This window comes from Stegostoma tigrinum, chromosome 18 (assembly GCF_030684315.1).
Source record: "Stegostoma tigrinum isolate sSteTig4 chromosome 18, sSteTig4.hap1, whole genome shotgun sequence".
Classification (NCBI taxonomy): Eukaryota; Metazoa; Chordata; class Chondrichthyes; order Orectolobiformes; family Stegostomatidae; genus Stegostoma; species Stegostoma tigrinum.
The window spans coordinates 25399072-25422232 of NC_081371.1; the positions used below are offsets into that span (position 1 = coordinate 25399072).

The 23161-nt window shown below is 40.9% G+C and overlaps 1 protein-coding gene across 2 annotated transcripts in view; it reads left to right on the forward strand.

The window, feature by feature from the left end:
- LOC125460689 (synapsin-3-like) overlaps nt 1-22855 on the forward strand; it is a 272555-nt gene extending 249700 nt beyond the window's left edge. For both annotated transcript variants that reach the window (XM_059652410.1, XM_059652411.1), the window contains exons 11-14: nt 3062-3208; nt 7711-7804; nt 13568-13877; nt 16465-22855. In XM_059652410.1, the coding sequence (XP_059508393.1) occupies nt 3062-3208; nt 7711-7804; nt 13568-13877; nt 16465-16597 (684 nt within the window). In that variant the 3' untranslated portion in view covers nt 16598-22855. The remainder of the gene's footprint in view (nt 1-3061; nt 3209-7710; nt 7805-13567; nt 13878-16464) is intronic.
- Nucleotides 22856-23161: the final 306 nt, after the last annotated feature.

The following is a 23161-nucleotide window of genomic DNA, read 5'->3' on the forward strand; positions in this document are numbered from 1 at the left end:
ATCCAGTGCTTTAGACTGCTTGGCTATGCTACCCACAAATTCTTATTTAATCTATTTTTCTCATCAACCTGTTCAGTGATGTTACTACATGTCTCTGTTGCATGTGGGTCTTGAACCCAGGCCGCCCGGCCCAAGTGTAGGACACTTCCACAGTGTTACAAGAGAGCCCGTCCAGGCCAACCTTTGATGATAACATTCTGCTGTGCCTAGTTAGCTGTTTCCAATTGAAGCTGGTCACATTTATGCTGACCAAAGTGTACAGTTCAGTTCAGTTTTAGTGGAGTGTCTGCATGCTTGTTTCTGTTTGGCCATCTGCTCAGTGAGGCTGAGGTAACCATTTCGGTACCAGTTTTGTCATAGATGTCAAAGTCACATGCCTGTACTTTTCACAGAAGTCACTGTTGTTAGTGCATGATCGCAATTTAATTTCAATGGTCTTTGATCATTTTCACAGTGAATTGCTTTTGAAACATAACATGTCTGTACAACCTTGTAATATTAAAGCAACTGCTTTACACTGTATTGGAATGATTGGATTACCCTGCGATAGACCTTTGGAACAAATTCAATTGGTTTACCATTATGCATAACACATGATTTTAGCTCTTTCTGCAAAATATCGATTTCCAGGATTGTCGTCTTCCTTAGGGTGTAGTACTGCAGGATACAGTTTATTGCAGACAGTGCTTGTTTGAGAGATTCAAACATATGTTGATGGTCCTCCTTCCGTACGTACATAGGAGTTCTAGTAATGATGTTGCTTCACTTGAAAGGATTGACTGTATGGTGCCAAGATGTTGAAGAATTGAAGAAGGCATTTCTGCAGGTAGTTTTCGTGTTGTGGGTCAGCCTTTGTCTTGCGTGTTCAACTTAACATGGGTTGGTACAATTTGAATGTATAAAGACAAAAAGTGATCTGACCTGCATTAATCTGGCCCTTCTTGCAAAGATACTGGCATCAGTGAATGAAGGTTCCAATCATATTCTTCTTTGGTTTTGCCCAATACTGCAATATCATCAGAAATGTGTATGCAACCATTTTCTGTAATTCTGTCCATATGTTTTTGAATCAAATCTTGACCAATAAATCAAATGGCAGTTTCTGAAAGCAATATCTTCTAAATGGTGCTCTGAAGATAATGACTTCTTGTTTCTTTGGCTACTAACCAACATCCATGTTTGGTACTCAGAATGGAACAGAATTTGTCTCCTGCAAACTTGGGATTGATTTCTTAAAGCAATGGAATATTGTGTATCTCTCTTCAGGGAATGATTTAGAGATCTCAGATCTAGTTGGTTGCACCATCCTTCTTCAGTATGTAGGTAATTGACTTACACCAGTCTGTGATATGATCTACATACAGATGATACAGTTAGATCATGATCAGTGCTGGGTCCACTGTTTTTTGTCATTTATATAAATGATTTGCATATGAATGTTGGAGGTATGGTTGGTAAAGTTGCAGACGACACCAGATTTGGTGCTGTAGTGGACAGTGAAGAAGGTTATCTCAGAGTACAATGGGACCTTGATCAGATGGACTAATGAGCCAAGGAGTAGCAGATGAAGTTTAATTTAGATAAAAGTGAGCTTTGCATTTTGGTAAGGCAAACCATGGCAGGACTTAAGTAGTTAATGGCAGGGCCCTGCGGATTCTTGTTGAACAGGGGGCCTCGTGTACAGGTCCATAGTTCTTTGAAAGTGGAGTTGCAGGTCGACGGATGGTGAAGGTGGCATTCGGCTGACTTGTCTTCATTGGTCAATGCATTGAATGTAGGAGTTGGGATGTCATTTGTAGCTATAGAGGTATTGGTGAGGCCACTTTTAGAACACCTCAATTCTAGTCTCCCTGTTGTATGTTGTTAAACTTGAAAGGGTTCAGAAAAGATTTGCAGAGATGTTGCTGGGATTGGAGGGTTTGAGTTATAGGGAGAGATTAAATAGTCTGGGGCTATTTTCCTCAGCCTGTGAGTGATCTTATCGAGGTTTATAAAATTGTAAGGGGCATGGATAGGGTGAATAGCCAAGTTCTTTTTCCCAGTATAGGGGACTCCAAAACCAGGCAGCGTAGGTATAAAGGGAGTGGGTAAAGCTTTAAAATGGACCTGAAGGGCAACTTTTTCACACAGAGGATGGTGCATGTATGGAACGAGCTGCCGGAAATAGGTGTTGGAGATCAGTACAATTACAATATTTAAAAGGCACCTCAGTAGATATATGTATAGGAAGAGTTTACAGGGATATGGGCCAAATGGGACTAAATCAGTTTAGGATATCTGGTTGGCATGGATGAGTTGGACTGCTGGGCCTGTTTCTGTGCTGTATGATTCTATGACTATGGCTGTATAATTGCAGTCTGTGTCATCCAGCTTTTTCTTAAGCATTTCCCTTGATGGAATTGAAAGAGAGCCACACACCCTGTGCCCATTGGAGTCATCTCAAAGAGTCTCCCATTTTCCCCCACCCTGTCTCCCACAGCTCTCTAACTGTAGCAAGTCCCTGGAATCTCCTTGTTCCTGGTTCCTCCTCAGGAAACTCACTGTTATCCCAGCAGTGGTCACCACTCCTAGTGAAGAGATCTGCTGATCATTTGATTCACTTGCAGCCTTTGGAGGTAGGAATTCCTCTTGGATAACGTTACTTTGGATAATCCTGCCTCAAACCAAATACTTGCCAAAATTTGGCTATGTGGTGAGCTAGACAGTCATGGGTAGGCGCACTGTCTATTTTTACGCCAAGGGTGAGCATGTACCTCTGTAAAATGCTATTCTTTAACAAGTGATAGAAAGGTAAATGAGTGGTTGTACACAGACCCAGACATAAGATTCTCAATGTTATCCATTTTTGTTACGTGACAGTAGAATTCCAAGCCCTGTTATTTGGTTCACAATAATTATTATGATCACAATTTAAAAGGTGTGGGTTATTTACAGAAAAAAAAAATCTAAAAGTACATTGGATTAAGGATTCAAACTTCTGTTTCAGTTAAACTTCCAACTGAAGTATGGAATAATTATTAAACTGACTCTTCTCCATATTTCTTCACTTTTTTAATTGCAGGTAATGGACAGTGCCATGCCATTGATTGGAGAATACATTGAGGAAGACAGGCAATTAATAGCAAACTTGGTCATCGAGAAAATGAACCAGCTTCTATCAGAGAACCCTGCAGCATCGCAGCAAAGAGTAGGAATGACACTGAGCCAGGTTAGTAGGTAGACAGTCAAACAGGTTTTCTTCCCTGGTCGTATTTCCTTCTGTAATGGTGGGGAATTTTTGCTGGGGTTTGGCTCTAATGAAGATGCTGGGTACTGTCTGACAGAACTGTGGAATGGTTAAGCACAGAAGGAGACCATTGATCCTGCTATGTTCATGCTGGCTGTCTACAAAAGTAACTGAGTTGGTCTACTCTCCTACCCTTCCCCCACAGTCCAAGTTCTCCCCCCCCCAGGTGTTTATCCAGTTTCCCTTGAAAGTCATGTTGGAATTTGCCTTGTCCAGCAGTCAGAGTCGTGAGATCTTGTTGCAGCTCTATAAAACTTTGGTTAGACCGCACTTGGAATACTGCGTCCAGTTCTGGGCGCCCTATTATAGGAAAGATGTGGATGCTTTGGAGAGGGTTCAGAGGAGGTTTACCAGGATGCTGCCTGGACTGGAGGGCTTATCTTATGAAGAGAGGTTGACTGAGCTCGGTCTCTTTTCATTGGAGAAAAGGAGGAGGAGAGGGGACCTAATTGAGGTATACAAGATAATGAGAGGCATAGATAAAGTTGATAGCCAGAGACTATTTCCCAGGGCAGAAATGGCTAGCACGAGGGGTCATAGTTTTAAGCTGGTTGGTGGAAAGTATAGAGGGGATGTCAGAGGCAGGTTCTTTACGCAGAGAGTTGTGAGAGCATGGAATGCGTTGCCAGCAGCAGTTGTGGAAGCAAGGTCATTGGGGTCATTTAAGAGACTGCTGGACATGTATATGGTCACAGAAATTTGAGGGTGCAGACATGAGGATCAATGGTCGGCACAACATTGTGGGCTGAAGGGCCTGTTCTGTGCTGTACTGTTCTATGTTCTATGTTCTAATATATTCCAGATCTGACAACATACTGCATAAAAAAGATTTTCCTATATCCTATTGGGGCTTTAACCAGTCTCCTTCAATTGGGTGTCTCTAGTTCTCAATCCTACTACAATAAGAAGTTTCTTTCTATCTGGAGTGCTCATGATTTTGAGTATCTGTATCAAATCACCTCTCAGTCTTCTCTAAGAAGAACAACTTCAGTTTTGCAATCTATCCATGTAATTGAGGAACCTTCTCCTAGAAAGAATTTCATAAAGATTTTCTATATCTGTTGTAAAGCCTTCAAATCCTTGCTACGGTGCAGTGCCCAAAATCAGTGGTAAAACCCATCCCTCCAGAGATCCATTACTTAAAAAAAAACTTAGAATTTCCAGTGGCCAATTTTAAAGGAATTTAAAATGCAAGATTTTAACAAAAGCTATAACCAAAACTAACAGCAACATCTGACTGGAAACTTTACACGTCACTTATGTTCTAAACTACAGGAAATTTCCTTTGTAAATGGTTTACGGTCAAAATTCTCCCCACGCATTTATAATTTATTCTGTCCCTTAGGTAGACACTGAATCGTCCTGAAAGCAGTCTGAAGTGATGCTGAATCCAAATTGATTCTAAGCAGGAAGGGCTTGCTTCATGTTTCCTTTTTCTGTCTGATAATCTCTAATCCTGAATTTTATAGTTAGTGCTATCTGGAGATGACCCACTCTAGTGAAAGCTAGATGAGTCTTCAAGTTTTGTTTAAATTCTCACAGACTGATTCTCTTCCAACCAACTGTGAGCTCCCACCCACATTGTTGCACGGTGAACTATGGGCAGTGGTTGTCTTTACCTCTCAGCTTATCTTATCTCTGTCTTAGATTCTAGCATACTGTGGTGTGAGGTTCAGTGATCTTCCAGGATTAAAAAACCCTGTAAAGCAACTCAACTTCCTTAGGATTCTGACCTACCCCCAGCACCATCTCCAACATGAATCACGTTGGTCTTGTATCCAACATAAATAGCAATCTGCTATCTTTTAGACTCCCAACTTCTTTCTATCTTGAAAATAATTTCAAAGTTTGAAGTATGAACATTTATAAACCTGCCATTCCTAACACTTTCCTTGGACATTGCAGAGTAACAGTCTATTCACAGTCATCACATATGTTTTTGCAATTGTCTACAGGCCTGAAAGCCTTGTAATTCCCAATAAAAATATCCTGGGACCATCTTTAATCCATAACCACACTGAGCTAGGCTTACTGTCAGGAGAATTAGAACAGATTATAGATTCACTTCATTTCTCTATTTTACCCTAAACAGTGTTCTAAAACACAACTTTAAGAAATGTCACACTTGCTCGCAACTGGAAAAACAAGATGAAGGCCAATACTTGAAAAGAAAGCAAAAGAAGGAGCAGAGATTAAGGGTTGAAATGGTTGAACTCATTGTTAAATGCAGAAGGCTGTAACGTGTCTGATTCAAAGATGAAGAGCTGTTGCTCAAGCCATTAGCAGCAACTCACCCAATAGGCAGCCAAATAGACAGATTTGCTGGTAACTTGGGGAGCCCAGTAAACCAAAGACAAGAAATGCCAAAGCCTCTTCTGGAATTCTGTGTCCAGTTCTGGTTGCTCAGTTGTATGAAGGATATTATTAAGCTGGAGTTTAACCTCCCATCCATCATAAAGGTGTTAATATTGAGACAAACTGTCTGTGTTGAAAACTTGCAAGTAGAATCCTAATGGCAAGAAGAGATGGTCTTCACAAGTTTAGAAGTGACTTGGACTTGGCAGCTCTCCAAACATATATAGGCTTTAGCCAATGCTTTAGCAATGGTTTCTCTATTCATTGTTCTATCATAGCTTTGCACTTCACATATTTATTATTCGCTACTATTCCCTTTCTCTTTATATTGGTACACTTTGACAAGATCATTCATGGATATTAGGTTAGCTAACACCACCCAGCTGTATCTCTCCATCACCTCTCTCTGCTTTCAATGCCAATGTCTAGCCTTGTATGAGCTGACAATTCCTCTAAGTAAGCACTGTAAAGGTTACAGTCATTGTCTTAAGGGCTATTCCCTCACCACAAATCTCATTCCTCTCCCTCTCCACTGTCTATGGTGTTTCCAATACTGTCTCTTCTAATTACAAAAATAAATCACTTTCAACTTCTGTAGCATGGCACTCTTTTATTGTTGAAACTCTCATTCGTGCTATTTTCCCTTCTAGGCATGATCAGGTTGAACTCTCACTCTCCACACTGTATAAACTCATAAGGTCTGTGAAATAACTCCACAGAGGCCATTATCTTGTCATAAAATCGCCTTTATTTACACGTGGAGAGTCCTTGACACTGTCCAGCTCCCTCAGAGCCAGCTCGAGTGTACAGGATATGTGACACTCCTGTTCTTATCTGTCAGCCAGGGCTTCCTGATTGGACGAGGTTAACACCCCCAGTCAGGGAACTCATTCTATTAGGTGCAGCTGGCTGACCTAATTACAATCACTATACTCTGTAATGATTCAATCCTTTGTTTTCCTATGTTATAAATCCTGCTCAGCCATCACTCCCTGCCTTTTGTGACCGCCAATGGCTACTGGTTTCTTAAGTCTCAACTTTGAACTTGCTGATCATTTACCAGTCTCTGCATGGCATCACCATCACTATGTTACTGCACTCTCTTCCAGTTCTCAAGTTCTGTATCCATTTTTTAATCTTAGAAGAGTTTTTCTTAAATGTTTTATATTTTTCTACACAAATAGTAGAACAAAATGCATATTTTGTACCTTCACTGATCACAAAGAACAACTTTTTTGTCCAGTTACATCAAAATTTCCAATGACCTGAGGTTATCCACAATATTTTTCTTCTTTATGATTTTATGAGATGAGGGCATTGCTGGTTAGGCAGTATTTATTGCCCACCCCTAATTGCCCAGAAGGCAGTTCAAAATCAACCACATTGCTGTGGGTCTGGAGTCACATGTAGGCCAGACCAGGTAAAGATGGCAGTTTCCTTCCCTAAAAGACGTTAGTGAGCTAGATGGAGTTTTCCAATACTCAGCAAGGATTCACAGTCATCAATAGATTCTGAATTCCACACATTTATTGAATTCAAATTCCACCATCTGCCATGGAGGGATTTGAACCTGGGTCCCCAGGATGTTATCTGGGTCTCTGGATTAACAGTCCAGTGATAATACCACTGGGCCATCACCTTCCCCATGTAAAGTTGTATTTTAAAATATGCGTTCCATCACAATGATTTGCCAGGGATGGAAGGAGGACGTGAAGAGCAGTTTCTTTTCCTTCAATTCAATATTTTCCTGAGTCTGTTATGAATTTGAAAAGGTCATTCTCCAAAATAAACCAGTGATATGTCACTCTTTCAGTTCTTGGAACTATTCCTAAAAATCACTTTTCTTGCCTGGATCACATGTTTATTATATCCACAGTACTGTGAGATTCATTTTCAACATCCAATAGATTCTATTACACAGACATCTCCCTCAGGGTTCAGTAGATTTTTGCGGAACTAATTAGGAACTTTAGTCTCCAGGGAGTGATGTACTGTCCTAATGACAATTGAAGTGTTGCTCAGGTCCTGCAAATATCCCTACATTCACTTTAATCTTGTTACATCAACAGGTTCAGCCTCAGTCAGCAAAAACACAAGTGCATCCTGTGCCAGGAGCCACTTCCCAGTGGGGCCAGCAAGGCCAAGCTCGTCCAGCACCTCAAGGTGTGTATTACAGCTACAACTATATGGGGAACTGGACCAACAGTAAGGCAATTCTTATATGTAACTAAACAAATGCCTTTAAATCAAACAGGTGAAGTAAGGGAGCATGATGGAATGCCCCATACATTTGTCCTTGCAAGACAGTTGTGATTGTCAGTTGAACTGTTTTGTAAAATTAAACAGTTAAGTACCCTCCATTCAGGGTATAAGTCTACCACTGCTTTCAAAATGAACTGAGATATTTTACTATTTGATTAGTCAAATAATCATCATTGTATCAAGTGTAACATTTCAGAAACCTGCTTAACCTGATTTTAATACTTACCTTTCATACGTAGCTTACAGTAGCAATTCACCTTGTTTTTCATAGTTTAACTTGATCCAAAATCCTTTCCATGAAGAAATAATGTAAGAACTAGCAATATTGAGGGGGAAAAATGCACAGTGGCATAATGGAAACATAACGGTAAGTAATTCACCTTCTGATTCCCCTAAGCCTGTTCACTATACAAGGCACAAGTCAGGAGTGTGATGGAATACTCCTCACCTACCTGGGTGATTGCAGCCCCAAAAAGATTCAAGAAGCTTGAAACCATCCAGGACAAAGCAGCCCACTTCATTGGCACCACATCCACAAGTATCCATTCCCTCCACCACAGACGCTCATTAGCAGCAGTGTGTACTATCTACAAGGGGTACTGCAGAAATTCAAAGATCCTCTGATAGCACTTTCCAAACCCATGACCACTTCCATCAAGAAGGACAAGAGCTGCAGACACATGCCAATATCGCCACCTGCATGTTTCTCCTCCAAGGCACTCACCATCCCAACTTGGAAATATATCATAGTTTCTTCGAGGTCAAAATCCTGGAACTCTCTCACTGAGGGCATTGAAGATCAACCTACAGCACACAGACTGCAGTGATTCACGAATGCAGCTCAACAGCACCTTCTCAAGGGCTGCTAGAGACAGGCAATCAATGCTGATTAGCTAATGACATCCATATCCCACAAGTGAATAAAAAGACAAACGGCTGACATGCTCTCTCTTACTCTCTCAGCCCATCAACTGGATGCTGTGTTGAAGAATATGGGACAAAGATGAGGGCTGAATCTTCATGGTTGAGAAACAGCAGCCAAGTGTGTTTTTGGATCCTGAACTTGCCCTGGGGGTGAGGAGAGAAGGGAAACAGACACTTGCTGGTATTTTAACATGGAGATGGATTCCCTGTACAATTAAGATGGTGGGCAAGCTCTCTAAACTGGATTGGGTTATGATGTGTTAAGGGTTGGACCTCTACAGGGAGTCCTGTGGCTGAACCCCACCCAGAAAAACAGACGGCCTGTGGGAAAAGTTCAGTTGATCTCTACTACTGACCCATAATGAACCTCTAATTGAGGCCAATGGATATCCCAAACCCACCTCAGCCACAACAGCAGATGTTGGAAACAGGTCAGACACTGGCATACCAGCCAATGGCAGTATTTTGAGGCTCTATCCACCTTTGTTTCTGACCTCAACATGGCCTGAAAATCCAGCCAAAGTACGGTGGGGTATTTGAACAATAATTTAATAAAAACATCTGCCACGAAGTTGATATATGGCACAGATCCTTTATTAAGAGTTAAGTACGATGCTTTGTTATACATGGAAATTCCAATGGAAGGCAGTGTTTATGCTTCAGTGAAACCTGGGGACGCATGAAATGGAAAGACATGCAACTTTTCAAAAGCCAACGCTGGTGAATAAGGTTAGGTCACATGGGATCCAGGGAGAGACAGTCAATTGGATGCAAGATTGGCTTGATGACAGAAGACAGAGACTGGTGCTAAAGGGTTGTGATTTGGACTGGAGGGCCTGTAACCAGCAGTGTGCCACAATAATTGGTTTTGCATCCCACTGTTATTCGTCATTTATGTAAAGGAATTGGAGGAGAATATACGGTTAGTAAATTTGTGGATGACATCAAAATTGGTGGTACAGTGGACTGTGAAAAATGCGATATAAGAGTATGAGATCTTGATCAGATGGGCCAATGGGCTGAGAAGTGGCAGATGGAGTTTAATTTAGATAAATGTGAGTGCTGCATTTTGTTAAGTCAAACCAGGGAGGACTTTTACAGTTAGTGGTAGGGCCCTGAGGAGTGTTATTGATTGGAGGAACCTAGGTGCAGGTTCATAGTTTGTTGAAAGTCACAGGCAGACTGGGTGGTTCAGAAGGCATTTGGCATGCTTGCCTTCGTTGGTCACAGCATGGAGTATAGGACTTGGGACATCATGTTGTGGCTGTATAGGATTTGGTTAGGCTATTTTTAGAATACTGTATACAATTCCTGTCTCCCTACCATAGGAAGAATGTTGTTAAACTAGAAAGGATACAGAAAAAAATTTACAAGGATGTTGCTGGGCTTGGAGTTATAAGGAGGGAATGGATAGGCTGGGACTTTTATCAGAGGTGTAGAAAATCATGAGGAGCACAGACAAGGGGAATCCAAAACTAGATGGCATAGGTTTAAGGGGAGAGGGAAAACATTTAAAAAGGACCTAAAGGGCAATGGTTCTACACAGAGGTGGGGCAGGTATGGAATGAGCTGCCAGAGGAAATCTTAGAGGTGGTTATAAATATAATACTTACAACACATTTGGACTGGTACACGAATAGGAAAGATTTAGAGAAACATGGGCCAAATGCAGGCAAATGGGACTAGTTCAGTTAAGGAATCCTGGTCGGCATGGAAGAGTTGCACCAAAGGTTTGTTTTCATGCTGTATGACTCTCTTTGACTGGCAGGACTCATCCCATTTCAGTTGACATGAAAGATTAAAATGAACTACAGCTCTATCACTTTCCCCTAATTTTACGTATCAGAAAATTGGATTGGTATTGGCTTGGAAAAAGCTATGACAACTTTTACAACAACAGGAGACTGCTTGTGTATTAGAAACTGATATAGCTCAGCTTGCAACAGATGGTGTACTTTAATGACAGAAGCTTTTTAACTGGAACCTTTCACAGCAGTAGGAACTAATGCAGGTTACAAAATCAACATTAGTGCTTTGAGGGGGAGAAAAATACACAAATTCAGACCCAGTGCTTGTTGCAGGAATCTGGTTTAAATAATGTTAACTTCAGTGGGTCACAGTGGATAAGCTGTCCCCATATTTTGAGTGAGGTGAGCAGAAACAGCAGCTACCTGAAGACTAAGTTAATTCTTAGAGAATCTGAGAAATACAATTAACATTATGTTGAGACAAATATATTACAGATTCCCTCATTCTTTGTTTAAAAAATTCATAGGATTGCACATGTTGCTGGCAAGGCTGGCATTTATTGCCCATCCCTAATATCTCTGAGAAGGTGACGATGAATTGTAACTCACTGTATTGTTGAACTACTGCAGTCCTAGGGATGTTCACCTATAATGCCATTAGGATGGGAGCTCCAAGATTTTGAACCAGGAACAGTGTCGGTACACTGATATAGTTACAAGCTAGGATATAAATAGCTGGAGAAACTGTAAAGTCTGGCAGCATCTGTGGAGGGAAGAAGACGACAGTTAACATTTTGAGTCCATTGTGTCTTTTCTCAGCATGGTGTGCTTCTCAAAGGTTAACTTGCAGATGATCACGTTCTTACGTACCTCCTGCCCTTGCCCTTCTAGCAGTTTGCAGTTCTGGAAACTGCTATTCCAAGACCCTTGGTGAGTTATTGCACTGCATCTCAATGGTACGCACAACTGTCATCATGAACCAGTGGTGAAAGGAATGAATGCTGAAGGTATTGGATAGGTTGCCAATAAATGGTCTGCTTTGTCCTGGATAATATCAAACATTTTTAGCGTTTTTGAAGCTGCACCCTGCTGATTTGTGCAATGTAGATGGTGGACAGTTACAGGAACACAGGAGGTGAGTTTCTTGCAAGAGTATTCATATGGCTGGCTCAGCTCAGTTTCTGGACAGTGGCAAGCCCCAGGATGTTGATAGTAGGGGATTAAGCAATGGTAAAACTGCTGAATATCAAGGAGTGACAGACTATCCCCTGTTGTGGCATAGATATTATTTGCCACTTATCTGTCCAAACCAGGACGTGTTCTATGTCTTGGTGCGTATGAACATGAACTACTTGAGTATCTAAGATGTTACGAATGGGCCAGAACATTATGGAACCATTGGTGAACAACCCACTTCTGGCCTAATGATGGAGGAAAGGTTAGTGATGAAGCAGTTGAAGAGGGTTAGCTTAGAGCATGATCCCGCAGATATCTGGGCTAAAATGATAGACCTTTTCCATCTTCTGTTGTATTAGATGTCACTCCAAGCAGCAGAGAATTGCTCCCTGATGCTTTCCTGTGAAAGGTGCTGCCTTTGTCAAGGACAGTCACTCTCACCTCATCCCTGGAGTTTAGTTCATTTGTTCATGTTTGGATCAAGCGGCCCTAGCAGAACCCTAATTAAGCATCACTGAGCAGGTTCTTTCTGTCTAAGGACCACTTGACAGCACTGTTAATGACCCCTACCATTATCATATCGGTCAAGTTGGATTTGTTCATTTTGTGCACAGGATGTACTGGAAAATTTTCCATGTGCTTTACCTGTATTGGAACAGCTTGGCTAGGAGCACAGTTAGTTCCAAAGTACATCTTCAGTACTATTGCCTGATTATTGTCAGGGCCCATTGTTTTCCCAGTATACAATGCCTTAACTATTACTTGATATTATGTGGAGTGAATCTAAATGGTTGAAGACTGGTAACTGTGATGGTTGGAACCTCTGGCAGAGGCTGAGATGGTTCACCCACTTGGCATTTCTGGTGGATGTAAATGCTTCAGTGTTGTGCTTTGCACTGATATGTTAGACCCCAAACCCCTATCATAATTGAGAATGGGAACAGTTATCTTTATGTACAGTGAGTTACATAGTTATTTACTACCATTCATGACTGGATGAGACAGAGCTTAAACCGATCTCTTTGTTGTGTGATAGCTGTCTGTTGCCTGCTGCTTCTGCTGTAGCCTGAACTTGTTCACAAGTATTCCCACTTAGTCACTTTGCCAGGTTGACTGATTAAAATGAAGTGTGCCTGGCATATCCCTGTCCTGCACTACAAAGCAGCTGACTTTTAGGACTCCAGATCAAGGCAGATGGAAGCAATGCTAATTGCTGAGCAGGAGAAGGAACTAATAAGCAACTTATTCCAATCTGTTCTGTGATTCTCAGTGCTCAGTTTGAATGGCAGAGGTCATGAGTTGTCTGTACAACAAAAACAAAACACACAGACTCCATCCCCAAAGAAATCTCTTGAAAATAAATGCTATAGGGTACCCTGTGTCTAGTAAGCATTGATCAGTATTTCACAATCAAAGGTGTCTCTCAGATTTTATGACTCTAGTTCAAGTTGTTTTTTTTAATTATTGGATTGATTGCCCATAAATTAAAGTTGTCTGAACTCTACATGTGCAGAAATCATAAGTTGTTCAGAGCCTGATGCATTTTCATAGTTCATTCCTGCTTTATCTCCAGGGAAGGTATACCTGACCTTACTTTATTATGGACGATTCTTGCCATGATATAGGCAACTGATGAACTGCTGGTTGTAGTATTGCCTGAGAAGTCTTTAAGTACAAAGTTTCAAAATGCCTGAGGATGCATCATTCTAGGCCACACAAAGCTTGTGGAAGATCACTTAGGAGGAAGTACTGTAAGAAGGATAAGAACAAGAAATCAGATTTCATTAAATTTGCATTTTTTTTTCCTTAAATGCAGGAAGCCCACGACAACCCCAAAGTCCTCAGATTCAGCGTTCCCACACAGTGCCTCATCAAAGGCCTTCTCCACAGGGCCAGCAACCCCAAAGTCCTCAGTCCAGTACAAATCAGCAAGAGAAATCTCCAAGTTCGGGGTCTCCAAAACAGGTCAAATCAGCAGGCACCTCTCCTAACCAGTCATACAAGCCTGGAGCTTTCTCTGCACAGCCATCAAGGCCTCCTGCTCCAGGCCAAGCCCCTTCACAACCAAGATCTGAGGCAGCAAACCTGCAACAACAGAGTACTGCACCACCACAGCCACTGCTCAAGTAAGTAGTCCAAAGGGGCAGTTTTACAAAGGTTATATTTAAATTTCTTAAACAGTATTTTCCTTTCTCACTTCTCCCAATGTTCTTTCCCAGCCAAGTTGGTAGCTAAGTCTTCCTTACGGTTTTCTATCAATAAAGCTATCTAGAGGGCAACTGAAAAGTTTGGTTAGCTTATCCAACCTTCCTCTCTTTGCACTGTATTCCCTATTGAGTGTGTTTTGGAATGAAGTGGTAGTTACCAGTTCAGTTCTTACTCTGGTTTTTTTTTTCCTATGCATTTGTGGGATGAGTGTGTCGCTGACTGCCCATCCCTAGTTGCCCTTGAGAAAGTGATGGTGAGCTGCCTGGTTGACCCACAGTGCCAACAGGGAGAGAATAATATGCCATCAGAGAGGTTGGGTGACGTGAAGTACTAAAAATGTAGTATCTATCCGTATCACAGGTGTACTAAGCTAAGGCAACATCAGATCATGAACTTGCCAAAATATTGGCTTCCATTCTCTTTAATATCTCTTATTGTCATAGCTGTCATGCTTTTGTCAGCCATAGCTATTGGTAAGAATAGATTTACAGATATGGAAAGTGATAGGTTCAGGAATTTAACTGCATGCTGAATTTTTTTTTAAAATTCGTAAATATTTCATATAATATAGGTGTTCTTCCCTACAATTGTGACCATCCTAAGGACTAATATAACTGAAAAAGCTAGCACAAGTGAGCTTAAAGAACATCGGGGAGACAATTGCCTAGTGATTTTTTTGCTGGACTATAAATCCTGAAACTCCGATAACATTCTAGGGACCCAGGTTTGAATCCTGCCATGGCAGATGGTGAAATTTGAATTCAGTAAAAGTATCTGGAATTAAGAATCTAATGGTGACTGTGAATCCATTGTCAATCATTGGAAAAACCCATCTGGTTCACTAATGTCCTTTAGGGAAGGAAACTGCCATCCTTAACTGGTCAAGCCTACATGTGACTGCAGACCCACAGCAATGTGGTTGACTCTTAACTACCCTCTGGGCAAATAGGGATGGGAAATAAATGCTTACTGGCCGGTGACACCCTCACCAATGAATGAATAAGCAAAAACAACCCTATTTGAATTAATTCAATTGCTGGACCTATTCAATCTGCTGATTAGTCGTCAAGTTTGAGCTGTAAAAAAAGACGACAGTGTAATGTATAATCACATGAAATATTTGTACTTGATACAAAATTAATGGCCAGAAGATTTTCTACAACCTCCCTGTCTTAATTCTTGATATGTAATCTGAGTGAGCAAAGCTGTCTGACAAGTATTAATTTATACAAAAGTACTTGCTTGACATTTCCTCGGAGTTGGGCCACAAAAATGCGTACAGTGGATGATGAAAATATTACACCAGTGAGTTTTGAGAAGATTTGTAGCTCAGGTGGAGGTTCTGGATGTAAGTTTGCTTGCTGAGCTGGAAGGTTCGTTTTCAGACGTTTCGTCACCATTCTAGGTAACATCAGTGAGCCTCCAGTGAAGCGCTGGTGTTATGTCCCGCTTTCGATTTGTGTGTTTAGGTTTCCTTGGGTTGGTGATGTCATTTCTGATGTTGATGTCATTTCCTGTTCTTTTTCTCAGAGGGTGGTAGATGGGCTCCAAATCAATGTGTTTGGAGTTCCAGTTGGAATGCCATGCTTCTAGGAATTCTCGTGCCCACAAACCCACCAACACACTAAAACAGCAGCTAATGAACTTAAAAGACCCTATACAGACAACAAGCAAAATGAACGTCATCTACAAAATACCTTGCAAGAACTGTGACAAACACTACATTAGACAAACAGGCAGAAAGCTAGCCACCAGGATACATGAACATCAACATCAACTAACCACAAAACGACATGACCCACTATCACTAATATCCTTACATACAGATGAGGAAGGACACCACTTTGATAGGGACAACATATTCATCCTAGGACAAGCCAAACAGAGACACGCACGAGAATTCCTAGAAGCATGGCATTCCAACCGGAACTCCATCAACACACACACTGATTTGGAGCTCATTTACCATCCTCTGAAAAAAGAACAGGAAATGACATCACCACAAGGAAACCTAAACACACAAATAGAAAGCGGGACATAACACCAGCGCTTCACCAGAGGCTCACTGATGATGTTACCTAGAACGGTGACCAAACGTCTGAAAACGAACCTTCCAGCTCAGCGAGCAAACTCACATCCATATTACACCAGTACCATGCACACACAGCTGAGTGTTTTGGGTTTCAGTAAATTGGTAAACCTGATCAGAGGAAGTTTTATATCTAAGAACATTAAAACTCGTCTAGTTGTGTCGGATATTGACTTACTGGATGACTGATATGGGACATGCCCCTCTCCAATTTTAATCCCCCTTCAGTTTGAACACAAACAAAATCACCAATAATTAAATTTTATGATATGTACTGAACTAGTGGGGACTATTTAAACAATATAAAAGTGAATGCTGTTGTATTAAGTATGTGGGCAATAGTTCTTGCAATTAGATAATTCAAGCACGACAAATAGTGCAGCTAACAGAAACCTCTCATTTGACTTCCCTTTCAGCAAATCACAGTCATTGACAAACAGTTTCAGTGTTACAGAATCCTCTCAGCGTACTGGCACCAACGAAGATGAAGCAAAAGCAGAAACAATTCGGAACCTAAGGAAGTCCTTTGCCAGCCTCTTTTCTGATTAACTCTTTACAGTATTCTCATTGAGTTAATATAATAGGTTAAACTGGAAACTTGGTAAGAACTCAGATGGAAATAACTGGAATCTGAGGTGCACACTCCCTCACTTGATCAATGGATAGTGCATTTCCCTTTGTGGATAACAAGCTGTAAAATGAGGTATTGTTTTCCAACTTGGCCAAGAGGCAAAACAAAAATCCTGCTATACCAGGTGTGTGCAGATGTAAGTGTGTGTGATGTGAATAACTGTGCACTTTATCTCGCAAAGCAGCTTGTTGAGTGTTGTATCGAATGCTGTTATCAGAGAATCATCATTTATTTGGATTTTATGAGCTGTACAAAAATGAACTAGACACTATTCCCTGACCACAGAACCAGTACATCCTTCCACTCTAATTCACCATGGAAAAACCCACACCCTCCACCAATAAGTGGGATACACCTGGTATCCCCCACACACGTGATCTAAAAGCCTTCTGCTTCTTCCTCTCCTACATTCCCAACCAGTCACCATCCACCACCCCACGCCCCCAGCCCCCACTGACACCATCAACATTTTCTTTTAACTCCTCCCACTTCCGACAAACTCAACAGGTGACTAGGTGACTATGGGCACCTGCACGAATGAGGTATGCTTGCCTCCCCATTGGATATGTGGAACAGTCCCTCTGCCGCTGTTACGTTGGCACCATCTCCCACATCTTCCTTTGTTGCATTGATGACTGTATCGGTGCTGCCTCATGCTCATGTGGGGAGCATGAACAGTTTGTCAACTTTATTAACACCTTTCACCCCAACCACAAATTCACCTGGATCATATCTAGTATCTCCCTCCCTTTCCTGGACCTTGTCTCCAGTAGCTGTCTCAGCATAGACATTATTCTAAACCCACCAATTCCCTTAGCTACACCTCCTCTCACCCATGCTCCTGCCAGAATGCAATCCCATACTCCCAATTCCTCCTCCTCCTCCTCCTCCACCAAAGATGGGGTGTTCCACTCCTAGACATTCCAGATGCCCTCCTACTTAAAGGATCACAACTTGCTCTCAACTGCATTTCTTGAGTTTCCTGCACTTCTGCCCTCAAACACCCTCTCCCCAAACAAATATAAGAGACCAAGTCCTCTGATCCTCACATACCATCCCACCAACCTCCCCATTCAGTGTATCATCCTCCCCTACTTGTGCCAGCTACAATCTGATCCCACCACCAAAACAGATATTTCCCTCGACAGCCCATCTACCTTTCGTAGGGACCGCTCACTCCATGACTCCCTCGTTTATCCCACACTTACCACTAACCCTACCACCCTTGGCCCTTTTCCCTGGGCCCTTTTCCCTGCAACCGCAGGAGGTGTTACACCTGCCCCTACACCACCACTTTTACCTCTGTCCAAGGCCCCAAACAATCTTTCCAAAGGTGACAGAGATTCACTAGTAACTCCTCCAACCTGGTCTACTGTATCCGCTGCTCTCAACGTGGTCTCGTCTACATCAGTGAGACCAAGTGAAAATTTGATGACCAGTGTGCAGAGTATCTGCGCTCTGTACGCTATAAATCAACACCACCTTCCAGTCGCCAACCATTTTAATGCTCCCTCCCATTCCCTTGGTGACATGTTCATCCTGGGCCTCCTCTAGTGTCACAATGACACCAGCTGCAGACCGGAGGAACAACACCTCACATCCCACCTCAGGAGCTTACAGCCTTGTGGACTCAACACTGAATTCACCAGTTTCAAAATCTTCCCCCTCCCCCGGTTTCATCCAACCCTCCTTATCCGTGCCTCCTTGACCTGACAAAATCTGTCCAACTTCTTTCTCAACTGTCCACCCCACCCATCCCACTGACCAATCCACACTATCCCCTACCTGCATCCAACTGTCACCATTCTACCTACCTACCCCTAGCCCCATGCCAACCATCTATTTGATAGTTCCCTTGCCCCATCCCAGGTCTGAAGGTGTAACATCAACTTTCCTGCTCCTCTGCTGCTGCCTGACCTGCTGTGTTCCTCCAGCTCCGCACTGTATTGACTGACTCCAGCATCTGCGGTTTTTTCCTATCATCCAATCCATTTGGGTCATTCCCATGTTTTCATGTACCTCAATTTCATACAACTCTGAATTGTGACTTCATCTCTTTCTTATTCTTCTACTGATTCAGTTCCAGTTGGAATCCTAGATATTCCATTATTTTGCATTATGTACATGAAAAATTTTGCTCAGTATCAGAGACAGAAATAAGGTAAACTAACTTCAACGAGTCAAAACCACTTTAAAACAAGCACTGACCTCTAGAGACCTCTCTCATTTAGTAAACACCAGCAAAGTATTTCCCAGTCTGGGCTGAAAATAAGTTATGATTATAAACTAGATCAGAAACCAAGCACGACTTCCCCCTATTTATTATGGAGTCTTTACAAGGCAGGGTAGGCCTCTTGCTGAAAAACATTAGATATGATTTTGTGGTTGGACAACATTTGCTAGGTAATCCTGAATAAGATACTGTAATTCTTATCAAGCAGTACCGATTAATATAGAGGGCCCTGTTATAGTCAGAATATGTACATGATATCCTTTCTTTGGTTAATTTCTCCAGGCATTACCTTGACCAAAGTCAACATGCCTAATTTAAACTTAAACCATTCATGACAGTTAGCTATCAGATGTCATCTGGTTGATGCATTTTCCATGGCAGCACTGCTACCAGAATCCAACCAATCAGTCCTGTTCTCACATACCATAAGCGTTTCCCCTTACACAGAGTAGTTTATAAAGAAATACCAAGTGCAAGATAAAAACAAAGATCTGCACTACCAAATGACTATTTTTAGCTTTTATAGCTAATTTAACATTTAGAAGATTAGAAGGGGAATGAATGCAATTGGGAATTGCCTAGTTGTATTCCATTTTTGTGCCCTTGTGTGTCGAATCCAGATGCAGACTTTAAAGTCATGTAAAAATGCAGGCTCCCAACAGGACAATAGAATGGGTAGGAAAGCACCGATGAGTCAAAGCCAGATATTAGGATTGTTTTCACAAACACATAGATATTTTTGTTTTTATAATGGCTGGACAATGTAGTGAAACTGTTTCTGCTTGGAAAAGAGACAAGAATAAGGCAACATAGATTTAACATTGGGTATGGAATGCACTCCATGTGCTGGAGGCAGATTCAGTTGAGGCATTCAAGGAAGTACTGGATGATTATTTGGATAGTAACGGTGTGCAGGTATATGGGGCAAAGACAAGAGATTGACACCAGGTAGTAGAAGTGCAGGCACAATGGACTGAGTGACCTCAGTGCACTGTAATGAGTCTGATCACCAAGGGCTTTGATTGGAATCAATTTTAAATAGGTATTACGAAAGGGAAGAGAGCATGGGAGAACAATTTTGATGCAGAAAATAGAACATATAATGTTTTACTCTGGAAAGCTGAGGCAGAATGATTAAATATTTAATGGAAAGTTAGATAACTATTTGAGGCCATGAAGAAATCAGTCCAATTTGATGTGCCTTAACTTCTGAAGCAATTCAAAACCTTACAGACCAGTGCCTTCAGTGATACTTGGTTTGTGCATGGTGTAAAAAAAGGTTTGTGCAAAGAAACTTCTTGTCTAATGACTAGTCCCAGTTTTAACCCTATACATCACAGGCTTAGAGAAAGCATATGGGAATGCAATGAGGTTGATCACAGCATCAGGGTCTATGCTATGAGGAACCACTGAAAGAATATGAGCTTTTCATATTACAAAGCAGGCTTGAGATATACAAGATAATGCAATGACAAATGTTAATAAGGACTTTTACTTCAATTTAAACTGAAGGAGTAGAATTTGAGAAAACGGGTTTAAACAAATAAGAAGGTTATTTGAGCATTGAAAACGAAAGTCTTCATTTACACAGAAGATAATCAAGTTCGAAAGTAAAACTCCAAATATAATGGAGCTAAGTTAGGGGAATACTTTAAGAAATAATTTTTCTTCAATAGGAGCCATGTAGATGGATAAAGGTGGCTGAATAGCCTGCTTCATCTGTAACTATCTAATGGCAATTGGCTTGATTAAGTCTTGAGGAAAGCTGTGTAGGTTAGGATCACATGTAGTGGCATGTGGCCTCTAAAATCCTTGTGTTTCAGTAGTACACCAAGGAAGCAACACTTTTACATGCACTGTGGTACAGACAGTGAGAAAACCCTCATGGTTACAACAATGGACAGTTAAACAAAGGATAGTCCACAGAAACTAATGCATTATACCTCACTGAACTATCTAATAAACTAGAAAATGGGTTTTAAAATTTCAAACTGGTATTTGTAACATTCCAGACCTTTAACCTTAAACTATCGGGCAAATAGTTGACAATTTGTCATTGTGCTTCCCCACATGAGGTAGATTTTAATCTTGATCCTGCTTTGTTTTCACATGGGTTTGTTCTTTTTCCCAATCTTAAAATATTAAGAGTAAATAGTTGAAAAATTTGCAAATTATACCACAATAATAACTGCAATATTTGTTCAATGCATAATTCAAGTCACCAGGAAGGTAATGTGTAACAAATTCCAATAAATGGGATTCTCTCACTATTTGTTACTTCTAACTGTAGCATGCCTAATAGATCCATTAACAATGTCTAATTAGCAAAAAGACCATCTGAAGTGTGTAGTTATTTTGCTAATGTACATAAAAAGGAAAGCTCTTTCCCAAAACAAGATTATAGAAAATGTTGTCAAAATTTTAGTGATTTAAAATTGCATGATTGTCTGACAGCTGCCTCGTTGTTATTTTGATGCTTGTTTGAAATATTTTTCTACCATTCCTTTCCTGAAATTGTATTAAATCAACTTTGGTACACTGAAGTGGATAATCATTTGTGAGAGCCTGAACAGTGAGTTCTCTCAGGCTCTTCGATGAACTGCCAGGAGGAAGTGGTAAATGCAGATACAGTTTCAATATTTAAAAGACATTTGGACAGGTACATGAGTTGGAAAGGCTTATAGGGGTATGGGCCAGACATTAGTGGGACTAGTTTAGTTTGGGAAACTTGGTTGGCACAGTCAAGTTAGACTAAAGGTTCTGTTTCCGTGCTCTATGACTCCAACTGTAAAGCACCTTTCTCATCCCAACTCTCAACCCGTTTAATTGAAAGGGTATCTTTGCTTGTCCTCACAGAGTTCACAGGGAAAGGACAGCAATCTTGAAACCACCACCTAGTAGATTTGCCAAGTTTAGGATTCTTCTGGCACCATCAGTAATTAGACAAAGACCTGGACATTGCGAACTAAAAATGAATCATTTCTTAAATTTTACCTGAACACTTGTTTCTAGCTTTAAAATATTGGGCACGGGGAGGGTTCTGGTCGACAGTCAAGAATAACATAAGTGGGTAATAAAGAGTCAAATCCAGTTGCTAAATCAAAGGAAGGGTAGCACAAGGACAGACATGTTTGGCAATTGACAAAAGGATTATGGGGCAGGGTGGCTGGCAGTAGCAGGTTATTTGATGAGACCTCCAGGAATATGTCCAACCAGAATTGGTATCCTAACACCCAATATAAAGCATTGTTGCAGGATAGGATGGTACAGTGTCTTATGTTCCAAAACGTTTTCATTTCTCATTACATTGAGCATACTCCTATTTTGTTGGAATGGGCCCATTTTTAAAATATCAACAGCTCAAACTGGGGTTTCCTAAACAAAACATACCAGTCTGGTCTAGAGTCCTCTGGCAGAAGTATGACTGACCTCAGAAAGTAAGGTGAACTTTTAACCTGTCCATTGATAGGAATATGGTTGAGGATGGTTTAAAAACAATTGACTACTTACTCCTCTCTCCTTCCATTTCTTTTCAGAGATGACAAAGATCTTCATTTAAACCAGGCAATAAGCACAGGAATATTAACATTTTATAGTTTGTACTATTGCATTATTCTTAAATGAAGTAGTGGCAGTCCCATTCCTTATCCCAGGAGTTCAAATTCAGGCCAGTGTATCACCCCCTGCCCAGGTTTCAGCTCCCATGTCAGGGTTATTGAAATATACCATCTATTACTTGCTTTCCATTAACCTGTTCTAGATGGTATTAAAATGAAGATCCTGATTTACATTTTTAAAATCTTATATTGGCAAATTTCTAATGTTCTTTATTGAAATTGTAATTTAATTGTGATGAGGAAAAACGTAATAATTGACTTATATGTTGCTGCAATGTTGAATTAGGTGATGACATTTGTTTCTTTCAAAATAAAGTTAATCTTTTGTGCTCTGTGTAGCGGTTTCTTTAACTGGTATTTTTTCCTCTCCTTTTCAGCCATCTATGATTCAATGTCAAAATCAAGTACAGTTTTATGGGGCTATTAGTTATATGAGAGCTGCTAATTCCATGTGAATTTATATAGTGTGTAAGTAGACTATCATACAGGATAGCACAACAAAGTGTCTTCATGCAACACCTAGACCGTCACACCTTCCTGTACTATGGAAAACATTCAAAACACAAAATCCTGTGAGTTTGCTGATCTGTGTGGATTAGCATCATAAACTACAATGACATTTTTTGCTACAC